The 11,983-nt window shown below is 36.3% G+C and overlaps 1 protein-coding gene across 1 annotated transcript in view; it reads right to left on the bottom strand.

Moving 5' to 3' along the window:
- The window catches only part of LOC105173496 (protein NRT1/ PTR FAMILY 6.2), a gene marked incomplete in the record, with an annotated part of 3,533 nt that extends 158 nt beyond the window's left edge, over positions 1–3,375 (bottom strand). Inside the window, 6 exon segments of the mRNA XM_011095255.2 lie at positions 5–518; positions 817–1,160; positions 1,247–1,791; positions 1,904–2,121; positions 2,822–2,924; positions 3,005–3,375. Of these exon segments, the coding sequence (XP_011093557.1) occupies positions 5–518; positions 817–1,160; positions 1,247–1,791; positions 1,904–2,121; positions 2,822–2,924; positions 3,005–3,007 (1,727 nt within the window).

Raw genomic sequence — 11,983 nt, 5'->3', positions numbered from 1 at the left:
CCACTTGAACTTAGCCTCCATCTGTAGTGCAGGTTGGGGTTTGGGTTTCTGATCAGGCTTGTACCACACAGCACAAATCAGATAGATGACGAGGTTTATGATTCCAAGAACTGCCAGAAGCCCGTAGAAACAATCCAGGCGGCCGTAGTTTATGTTGTCTGCAAGCCACCCTTGTCCCCCATTGCTCGACGTGACCTTCTTGATGACGGAGACCAGGAAGCTGCTAACGAAAAACCCGAGCGAAAGAGTGGTCAGGAAAAGGCCAGTGCTCATGGTTTTCATTCCTTTGGGTGATTGAGTGATGAAGAAATCCAGCTGTCCTGTGTATATGAATGCTTCGCCAGCACCCACCAGGAAGAACTGTGGAATCAGAAGAAAAACACTTATCGGAAGATTGGATGAAGAGCGGCTGACCGACTTTGCCACCGATAGTCTCTTCATCTCGGCTAATGTGGCGACGCCCATTCCTACTGTGGAGAGTACTAATCCGATGGCGATTCTTTGTAGGCTAGAGAAACCTGCATTCATGATTAATGCTTGTATGAGACCATAATTAATGGGTCTTATAACAAATCAATGATTGTGAAAAACTGACACTTTTCTACTTGGATTTTGATGGTTGTTTCCTACAAGGGGACTAGTTTGTTCTTGCTATAATTTTCAAATTTTCGATTCCTTCGGGAACTATGTAGCGATGCCGTTGCCAATTAGACATATATATCTGGTTTTTGAATCTTTTACACTTAAAGTTGCGTAATTTGTTAGAGTATTAGGCGTCAAACTCGTGTTTGCATGGGAATTGGGGAAGAATGGTACCTGGTTTTCCTTTCCATTTCTTCCAGAGTGGCATGATGAGGCGGTCATAAACTGCTAATGTGATTAGAATAGCAGCCACAAAGAAGACGGTAAGTGAGCCGGCCGGGATCTGGAAATTGCCTATTGATCTGTTCATGGTGGACGCTTGCTCCACTGAGAAGGTGATCATCTGTGCGTATGTGGTCCAGAAAATGATGGTTGTGGCCCATATTGGCAGCAATCTCGCCATCATCTTCACTTCCTCCACCCTTGTCACCGAGCACAGCTTCCACGGATTGGGCTCTGAGCAAGTGCTTCTGTTCGCAAAATCTCCTTCAGCTACAATCGCTGCCTTGTCCAAGAAACTACACAAGAACAAAGTCATCCACGACAGTTGAGATATTTGTTCCCGGAATTTGTTATTTATGTATGAGAAAAGGCAATTACGTACCGGAACTGATCAGTATGGTGAATTCTTGAAGCCTCAGGAGTATCCTCGTACAGCATTTCAACATCATAAGGAAGGTTCATGTTGCGTTTCCTTATTGCTGCTGCGATGACTTGAAAAATGTGGACAATAGGGCTCCCAGAGCTTCTCTTGTACCTGTACCGTTTGGTGCCAGAGAAGAATATGAATATGGCTACCAACATTGAGACGGAGCAGATCCCATAAGCCAGGCTTCGGCCCACTTCATCTTGTATGTACACCAGAACCGTAACGGCTGTCAAAGTGCCAATGCTAATGAAGAAGAAGAATCTGTTAAAGAAATAGGCCATCTGGGATTTCTCTTTTTCGTCTTTTTCATCGAATTGATCAGTCCCAAATCCAGAAACACTTGACTTGAGGCCTCCAGTGCCTAAAGCTATAAGATATAGAGCAAGGTACAACATTCCCATTTGGAAGCCATTGGCTTGCTTGCAATTGATGTCATGAGCATGGCAAGGCGGTGGGCGAAGCTGAGGCAACTCACTTGTTATCGCCAACATGCCGGTTCCCTGGATTTAAGTTTGCCACGGTTAGAACCACAAGTGAGACTTACCAAATTACTCACAATAATGATCAAGATCGTAATTCTGAAGATTGAGAAACATGTGGTAGCCAGCTTACCAGTGTTTGTATGATGGCGAAAACGGCAATTGTCTTGTATCTTCCAAGGAAAGAATCTGCAAGAAATCCCCCCAGCAAACACAAGAGGAAACATGTGCCCATGAAGTCGGTAACAATGTTGGCCGAGGTAGAGCTCGGCAGATGCATCACTCCACCCAAGTAGGTCACCAGGTTCACTGCTATTCCCATAGTCGAAAGCCTCTCACAAATTTCAATCCCTGAATTCCGTATCGTCAATGCAATTTAATTAAGGAACAGGTGCGGGATCTAACACTCTAGTTAACATTAATCTTGATCATGCCTGTTCTCCCGTTTACTGCTTTTCCTTATTGCAACTTCTTATATGAAGATTTACATGCAGTGAGGTAAACAGTGCATGAACCAAATTCACTTTTTAAGTACTTAATGATGAAAATGACAAATTAACTATTTTGGTAATGTTTTAGTTAGCATCCGGCAGAAAAGCAAAAGGTAAACTTCTAAAGTAAAAAGGATAACTATGTTTAAAAAGTTGGCATGTTGCTTTTATATCAATGAAATAGAATAATTTCCTAGGCTATCAAGAATAGAATCAAGAATTGTTCCGTGATGGCCCGACGCCTCATCCCCACTCCAAGAAGCAGGGGATAAATGAAATCGGGACTAATTAACTTGACATCCTTGAATCTTTTGATAATATTTCTACCTTTTTATACACATCTATGGTCCTAAAGGTAATAGGCTAGCTTTTGCGCGTTTGTTACAAGATATACTCCGTATATGGGTTGTGGACCTGGACGGTATCTCTCTTTGCATGAAATTGTTAACTTTTCAACTCATATCCAAAGGGAATGGAATATATAAAACCAACACATTAATGTAGTCTCTTGCGAATAATGGCACAGAATTCTCTCAGAAAACGGTTGAACGCATACAAACCTAGGATAAGCGCAGCTGGTATCCAACCACCAGTTTTGGATCTGTCAGCCGGAAATCCCTTGTAATCCAGTGCATCTGCAACTGTCAAACTCCTTTTCCCCTCCTGCAACATGAAACAAAAGTTGAAAGGCTATAGCTGTGGTTATATTCGCACGGTAATTCATGTGTACTGCGACTACTAACCATTTGTTTCTTGATTGGCAACAATCTCAGAGCTGACTAACAGGAACAAAAAGAGCTTAAAAGTTGGGAAAGAAAGCTAATATGTCACTTGAATGCTGCTCGAACTCAGACTTGAATATGCCTTAGGTATTTGATTATGGGCTATTTATAGACCAAGAACGGGAAGTATAAGCCGAGAGTCAGAATGACCCTCCACCACCAGGTTGAGACAGATCACTGCTTGGTGGGGATTAAGCCTATCCCACTTATGAATGAATAGGAAGGTTCTAGGACCAGTGATTCAGGTGGTTCTGTATTTTCTCTAATTAAGCAAAAGGTGATGTTGATTTGTTGAAGTGGGAAGAGAAATGGAATCTGGAACATGGAATGCCAATGAGAGCTTGTTTCGTTGTCACACTCTACAATGTATGGTATGCATGAGATTTATGTGTTTTGTTGTGACCACAGTCACACTGCTCCTCCTGGACTACTGCTTCTCAAAGTGCTTTTGCGACCCCACATGCCAAAAAGTTTCCTCACCACCTTTTGTTTTTCCTCCATTGTCTGTGTATGGGCAGAAAGCAGTGATCAGGGATGGGAAAATGCTCTGCCGATGATCACTCTTTTTGGGAAAATAATATAAGCTCAAGATCATGAATATCATGTCTTGGCAGTCACACTCACTAAAGTTGGATTTGCTGCCGACCAGTCGGAATGTTGTTGATATACATCGATCGATGGATCAGATAGGGCGGGATTCAACTTTGTGTCACTGTCACTATAATTTTTGGCAAGATTTGGTATACATTGAAGCTCATGTGTATATACAACATGAAATTGCTGCCAAGAACGTACTGAAGTTTGCCCCGTTTCAGACATTGCTTCATTCCATGTTAGAACACGCAAAAAGATAACTATCAAGACCAGTGCCGACTTGTTTTTTTAGGTACTGCTTTTCTAGTACCACAGTTTTCTCCCTACCTCCATTCCTGCCCTTTGCTCAATCATTACCAAATTAACGGTAACCTTTTTGCCTGCTAATAGGTACCTCAATCATATGGCTAATCCACGTCTCTCTCTAATTAACCAATCACTGCTTACATATGCCTGTTATTTTAGCTAACTTTTGATACATATTGCGCATCGATTTTAACTTAATTGGTGAAATTGAGGCCTCATAATTAAAATATTATGAAATGTACGTGCAATGATATATTTTAATAGCAGTTGTTGGTTTATTTGGATAGTAATTATTGATTAGTTATACAAATTTGATATTGGTTATTTGCATATATTAATTGGTGATAATTAAAATTTATAATGTAACTATAACTGATTTATTTAAAAAATAAATTATGTACTGATACTGGAAATTAGGTTTCGAGATTTTTTAACAATTTCGAACCTCAACTGATTGTTAAACTTATAGTGCCTTTAGAATTGTTCTTCTCCCGAGCTACTAAGTGGTTATTGGGTTCAATGATTGAGTAGGTTAAAACTTGGACTCTTTTGAGTGTACACGTAAGTTCTTATACTGTTAGGGCCTTTTTTCAGTATCAAGTATGAAATTAATTAACTATCAATTGTGGTTATTTTTTTTAATTTATTTAAGGATAAAATAAAACGATCTTTCTTGAAATTTGACATAATTACGAATACCCCATCGTTATTGAAAAATTATAAATACTCTCTTGATGTTTGATGAAATTATGTAATCTTTGGATAGAGGTATTAAATTATCAACTTTGTCCTTACTGTATTTTTTATTTTTTTTAAATTAACAACTTATAAAAGATCGAATGGAATGAATGAAAAAATTTTAAAAATCATAAAAAAATCCACTTAGTTCATAAAAAAATTAAAAAAAATAAAAAATAAATAAAATTATAATTTTTAATCCACAATGACATTTTGGTTAGTTCACTATAAAAAATGGCGGAAAATCTAACGGATTGCGCTAATTGTTAGACAAGTTAAAATTAGAGGATATTGATAATTTTTTAAATAATAAGTGAATATTTATAATTATGTCAAATTTCAAAAAGGTCGTTGTAATTTACCCTTTATTTAATTGTAAATATATATATAATTAATAGTGACATATATATATATATAGAGAGAGAGAGAGAACAAGGTGGTGATTGCAGAGAAGGGGGGAGGGTGGCGAGGCCAATGGAGGGGGCCGACGACTTAAATCGATGCGAAGAAGGAAGGGGGATGCGGTGATGGGAAGGTGAGAGGGGCGCGGAGGGAGAAAGGGAGGGGATGGGAAAGGGGGGAGATGGAGGGATAGGCACACTGGAAAAGGGAGGCGGAGGGGGAAGGGAGAGGAGCACGGGAGGGAGAAGGGGAGGGATAGGCATGGAGGAGGGAGGGGCAGCGATGGCGACGGCGGAGAGGGATACCAGCATAAGGGGTGGGGGATGGTAGAGATGATGTTTTATACTTTCATATATATAGATATATATATTATTAATATTAAAATATTATCTATTTATAAATTATATAAAAATAATAATATATAATTATATATAAATTTAATATTTTATTTGATGATGCCCCTAATATCATTAGACCAAGCCCACAAGTTAGGCCTACTAGCCCAGTTGACTAAGAGCCCAACTAGCCCATCAGTAAAATGGATAAAGCCCACCAGCAGGACAGATAAAATCTACCAGCAAGATCGATAAAAGCCCATTAGTAGGGAATAAAGGCCCATAAGCATACTTGCTACTTTATTGAAATGGTGGGTCTAAGAAATAAGCTCATTTCATTCGTACAAGTCATCATACAGCTGAGAGGACACGTCATATAACTTGCAAATATATTTGTACACATCACCCTAAAAATCTCCAAGTGGTTCTAGATATCGGGCATAAATGAGCTGGAAAGTCCATCAGTAACTGATTCCTAGAAATATGGACAGATTTAGTAAGATTTCATCCAGCTCACGTACCTCAATCAATACTTATTCAATCACCAACGATTTGTTGCGTATGATAGTCAACTCAAATAACTTTCTAATGACGTGCGGAACTTGGTATTTGACTTCGACTCTATTCAAATCCTATAAATAGAGGTTTTATGTAGGATTCTGGTAACATTATTCCATATTTTCAAAGTCTCTCTTTCTCTCATTGTTTCTCTCAGTTTTTAAGCTATTTTAAGCCTATGTTTTACATTCCACGAATATTTCAAGTTTTTCATTTTATTCTTCATAATCCGTTACTAAATTAAGCATTGGAGTGCTAACCTCTGTTTTGGAAGGCTAGTCCTTTGATAATCTTAGAATTTTCTTGAAGATTCTTTGACCTTTGTGGTGTGGCCAAATTTTTAGAACTTATCACTCGTGTCGTTTGTGAAAAACTTGAGCTTTGGCGTGAGAAATGACAAGTTTTCCCTTTTATTTCTTCATAATCCGTTATTAACGTAAGCATTGGAGTGCTAACCTCTATTTTGTAGATTTTCTTGAAGATCCTTCGACCTTATGGTGTGGTCAAATTTCTGGTATGCATCATTGGCATCGTCTGGGGGAAATCTTGAGCTTTGGCGCGAGTAATGCCAAATCCAATAACTCCGGACCATGTTCCTTTACTTTAAGGGGCATTGGTCTAAGGTGGAGTGTGTTATGTTTTGTGGCCCAAAGCTGCTACTTACTCGGCCCACTTGGAAGCCCATGAGTCCGACCCAGCTGGCAGCCCACAACCCGACCCATTTCCTACCCACTTATAATTTAACCCTAAACCTATCTCTATCACTCATTCTCACTTTCACTCATATGCGCCGTCTGCTCTCTTCTTCTTCTCTGATCTCTCTCTGATTCCCTTCCTTTCTCTTCACTGGTGAAATGGTGACTTTCCATCACCAAGACAATGGTGTTAGCAAAGCCACCATGGCTTTCCTTCTCGGACTCTTTGCTTGACCCTATTTAAAGGAGTTCCTCTCCCGTTTATGAGATACGGTTAAAAAACTAGTGAGAAATCCATCCTTGTGCCTTCATCTTTGTGATAACTGAGAAGAGTCTTTGTGACCGAAGTGAAATATAGATCTGAGTAATCGAAGTGTGGTCGGATTTTCTGATTTCATGGTGTTACCGTGGATCGGTGACTTTTGGGAACGGTACTTATCTGTGACCGGTTTCCCCTTATTTGGATTTGGCAGATTCTGAGCCGATTTGTTTAACTAAGTTTGGTTTCTATTCTTTCACAGTTTATCATTCGATATTTTTGTAATTTTGGTCTGTATCTATTAAGGAGTTTTGTACTCCAAAATTATTGTAATAGTTGATAAGATTGTCTGATATCCACTCTACAGATTGCAGTAATAAAGTAAATCATTTTAAGCCACCAAGACTGACACTTTTTCTTTTACGAAACGGCAAGGCTATGAAGATCCTGCTCATGTTCTACACTTTACAATCATAATGTCTTCAATTGTCTCAATATTATCTCTCACACCTTCACCAAGATTTCTCATTTTATTTTTAGTAATTCAGTTACTAACTTAATTATTTGAGTGAAAATCTTTATTTTGTATTTTAATCTTTAAATGATTGTCTAATATTTACAAATATCGTTCGATTATTGTGGTGGTACTGATCCTCGAGATGCATCACATTATATGAATGGTGTCCCTTGTTCACCTGTACACATTGTTTGTATTATCATCATTTCTTTCATATATTGTTTGTGGTGACGTAGTAAAATGGATGCAAATAGCAGTCAAGAATTACAATTGGTTGGGGGAAAAAAGCAATGATAATTAGACATAGTTGGACTAAGAAGGAGAAAGAGGTCCTAATGGAATTCCTGAAGAAGATTCTCATCAGTACCTGGAAGACTGACAATGAGTTTAGAGTGAGTTATCTACAAAATCTAGAGCAAGCAATGTCGCTCTTTTGGAAAACAGTGTAATTATTGAAAGCAACAATGTTTCAATTTTTTTAAAAGAATAATTCAATTTTTTTTTTTTTTTGCCTTATATGAATTTGAATCCAAAAAGAAAAAAGAAATACTTAAATTATTTGGTTTTTTTGTTTTTAAACTTACTAAAATAATATTTTAGTCCTTTTTTTTTTTTAAATTTTCATTATTTAGTCTATTTTCTCTCTGGAGTTCACTTTTCTCGCTAAAAAAAATACATGTGCATTTCAAGTTACCTTTTAAAGTTAGGATTCTTGTTCTTATTAAATTATTTTTTCTAGCATTTTTATCCATTAACTTTTTAGAGTAACATTTAGAACCTGCAATTTTTCAACTTTCGCGATTTCAGCCCTTTTCTTGTAGAATTCACCCTTCTTGCCAATGGAAGTGACCTCCATCGAAGAAAATGACTGAAATCACAAAAAATTAGAAAGATATAGGACCATATTGCTATCCCAGAAAATTAAATGATGAAAATGTCAAGTGACCTAAGCCATGGTACCAAAATACCTTTAATCCTGGTAATATATAAACGGGGTAATTATATTTACAACCTGGAGCTATGATTTGTTTACACAAACCACCCGTATTTTATAGAAATTACTATGTACTCCCCAAAAATGTCAACATCATTATATGAACTACTCTTATTTTTTTATTGACAAGAATAGTTTCAATAATTATACAAAAAGTATGAATTTGTGTAAATAAAACATAAGTCAAAAATACAAATAAAGTTATCCCTATATAATATTGACCTAAATTCCCATTTTTGTTTTGGCTGTACACTAACTATAACACAATATATACATTGTTTCTGAAAGACTAAATCAACTTAATTTCTCATTCTTATATTGTATAATCAGCCTGAGTATCTTTTTGATATCTCTTATTTTTTTAATATTTTTTTATTTATTCATCTAAATCGCGTTTTTTATATCATTTGATAGTTATTTTTTTTCTAATTTTGATACATTTTTTTATTCACTATTTCTTCATATCATTTTATATATAATTTATTAAATAATAGATATTTTATTTCAAATAATATTTTAAAATTTTACACTCGTAGAGTAGGCCACACATTACTGATTAATATAAAGAATATTATGTTGATTTCTTTCATAGACTCCCTTCCGACAACGACCTAGTACGGGAGGTATTCTCGACCGCTGGTGACCAATCAAATAGCCTTCCTTTAGATTGCTAAATTGTCAATGTTTGCTCGATGGTTTTGCATATACGTACGTACCACTTGCAAGAAACCCAATCAAGTAATTTAAGATTTGTACAAAATTTTCTAAGGGAAAGGCGTTTATGTATGCATATACGTGTATATATTAATTGACAAGATTGGTCTGACTTGATACCCATCACAAAATGACCATCAACACTAATGATTGACGAATTAGAGAATAGCCAATGTAGGGGAGTGATGGGGACTTGGAAACTATTTTGTAGTATAAGAGACGTCAAAAGCATAATTTGTACAGATTATTTGCAACTGAGATTAAGATTAACAAGAAAGTGCATCCAATTGAAAGATGGATTAGTCCCATGTATATAACTATTCGCAGCAATTTAACTATAGCAGGATATCAATACTAACCTTCATGGTGAAGGCGATGGTGGTTCCCCTGCGTTTGGTTACCAGATTCAATTTGGAACCTTGGATAAAGGATAGCTGAAGTCGTGTTTTTGGATTTAACGCTTCTTTTAGTAATTTTACACTCTTTGCCTTGTTGTAAGTTTGCCCCGTCATTCACCCACGTCATAGGAATCAGTTGAGGAACAGAGGGGGTGGATTTGCGTATCTAAAGGGGGTTCACCCTCCATAACGAATTGTAAATATTCTCATTTGCAGAAATCCATCAAACTGAAAATGGCTTCTCTCTCACTCGAATTCTTTTTGATTGTCTATGCTTTGCAACTAACCTTGATCCTCATAAATCAAAATTTCACAAACGTGCATTTGAATGTATTTTTCTTGGTTACGCTCTGCATCAAAAGGGATATAGGTTTTGTGACCTAACCACAAAAAGTCATACCTTGAGATCTAGGGGTCTTATGTTTCATGAAACAGTCTACCCTTATGCTACATCCTCTTAGCCATCATCTTCATGTCCCTTACCTACTATTCCCTCATATATTGAACCCTTATACTCCGGCATGCCACACGTGTTGTTCATGCAACTTTTTTTCTCAATTTATGTGTGAAAATAGTTTTTATATTCTAATTTATGAACCCTTATGCATCAATGGCGAATATTGAAAGATAGAAATGGAAGGGAGATATTAAAAAACACAACTCAAAGGGTCCATATTTAATGTATAAATTACTTGTCTAAATTTAAATGGATGGCCCATATTTGAGATTCTTAAACATAAGAACATTTTATATGTATTATTATATAGTATATATGAATGTTAGTATAAATATATAAACATATACTATTTAGTATAGATATATAAATAATTTATATATATATATAACTCAATATGATGTAAACTATAATCCAATAACACCAAAATAATTCAAAGATCTTCTATGTATTCTAAAATGATCGAAGAATTAATTTTTGAAATAAGATTACTATTAGAATGCTCGAGTTAGTAAAGTGTTTGTGAAACAAATACGATAGAAAGATTAAATCAAAGTGTAAAATTAGCAAATTTGATAATAAAAAGTGTATAAATCATGCAGAGTATGATAAAGCTCCAAAAACTATGGGTAAATGTGTTGAAAATCGTGGGTGAGAGTTGAATCTAAATAAAATATAAGTTAAAAACTTATTACCTTTCTTGATCTACCTATATACCTACTTATTGCCGTGGGGGTAAGAGAAATGGGGGAGGCGGTTGACACGATATGAATAACCTAGTTGTTTGCCACGCCATACGAGTTCCAAGCAGCTGGAACAAAATCTGCCACATCAACAAAGAACTAGACGAAAATAAAGAAAATGGTTATCTATCATCTTTATCCAGGATGTTATACTTGGACGTTCATCCATGTTGACGTGTTTGGATGGTGATATGTCACCCGATGTGTAAAATCAGTTGATGTGAACATTGAACTAGATGAGCCTTCAGTAGGCTATAATTAGGCAAGAACTAGTAATTGTCTCGCCAGCATGTCAAAGGTAGTAATCAACTGGTTGTGCATGTGGTTTTCTGGTACAAGTCTGATTGAGCCTGATTTATTAGATAACTTGGGTTACACTTTACCATTGGGCTTGAAAAAAAAATGGATACCCTGGGTATCATCATTGTCCCATACTCTAGTAGTTCAATAATTGTGTTAGACTGCTAGAGTAGAGTCTTTAGTCTTTTCTAAGTCAACCTCGTACATATTCAGTGTGAGAATAGGTGATCAGAAAACTAATTGAGTTGGAAATTTTGGGATCAATTCAATAATTTTTATTAAAGTAATAATGTCATGATGAATAGAGTAAGTATTCATCTTTGGCACATATGTTTATTATGCATACTAATTACGTTAAATGTCACTTTAATGTCATAATAAATACCCATAGATCAATTGAAAAACCTATGTGGTTGGGTTGTGTATAGGCTGACAACTATAAAAATTAACTTTTAAATGTTGGTCTGATATGTTCTAAGTCAAGGACTTCCGGACTAAACATCGGAAGTCCTAAAGACACTTCTATTAAGTATTGTATTTATTGAATGAGTGTCGTATTTTCGGCCACAAACATAGTCGTCTATGCAAATTTAGCAGGTCAGTTAATAAGGGTTGTCAACTGATAGTATGGGTTTAGTTCTCGAACTTGAGGAATCATAGCAATCGCATGCATATGAAGGCAGTATTTTGGATCTGGCAAGGAGTGATCGTATCTTTAGTATGGTCATTATAAGCCTTCCTAGAGCAATCAGAGTATGTAGTGAAAACAGTGTATTTCAAAAGAGAATATATCCCCTATCAGTATTTGACAAAATGACTCCTATACGCTTCGATATGGTTTAGACTCTGAAAGTCTTTGCCCACAAAATGACTCCTATACGCTTCGATATGGTTTAGACTCTGAAAGTCTTTGCCCAAAGCAATTTATCGAGT

This window comes from Sesamum indicum, linkage group LG11 (assembly GCF_000512975.1).
Source record: "Sesamum indicum cultivar Zhongzhi No. 13 linkage group LG11, S_indicum_v1.0, whole genome shotgun sequence".
In the NCBI taxonomy this organism is placed as follows: domain Eukaryota; kingdom Viridiplantae; phylum Streptophyta; class Magnoliopsida; order Lamiales; family Pedaliaceae; genus Sesamum; species Sesamum indicum.
Note: the sequence above shows the minus strand (reverse complement) of the source record. Positions and strands in the feature narration are given on the sequence as shown.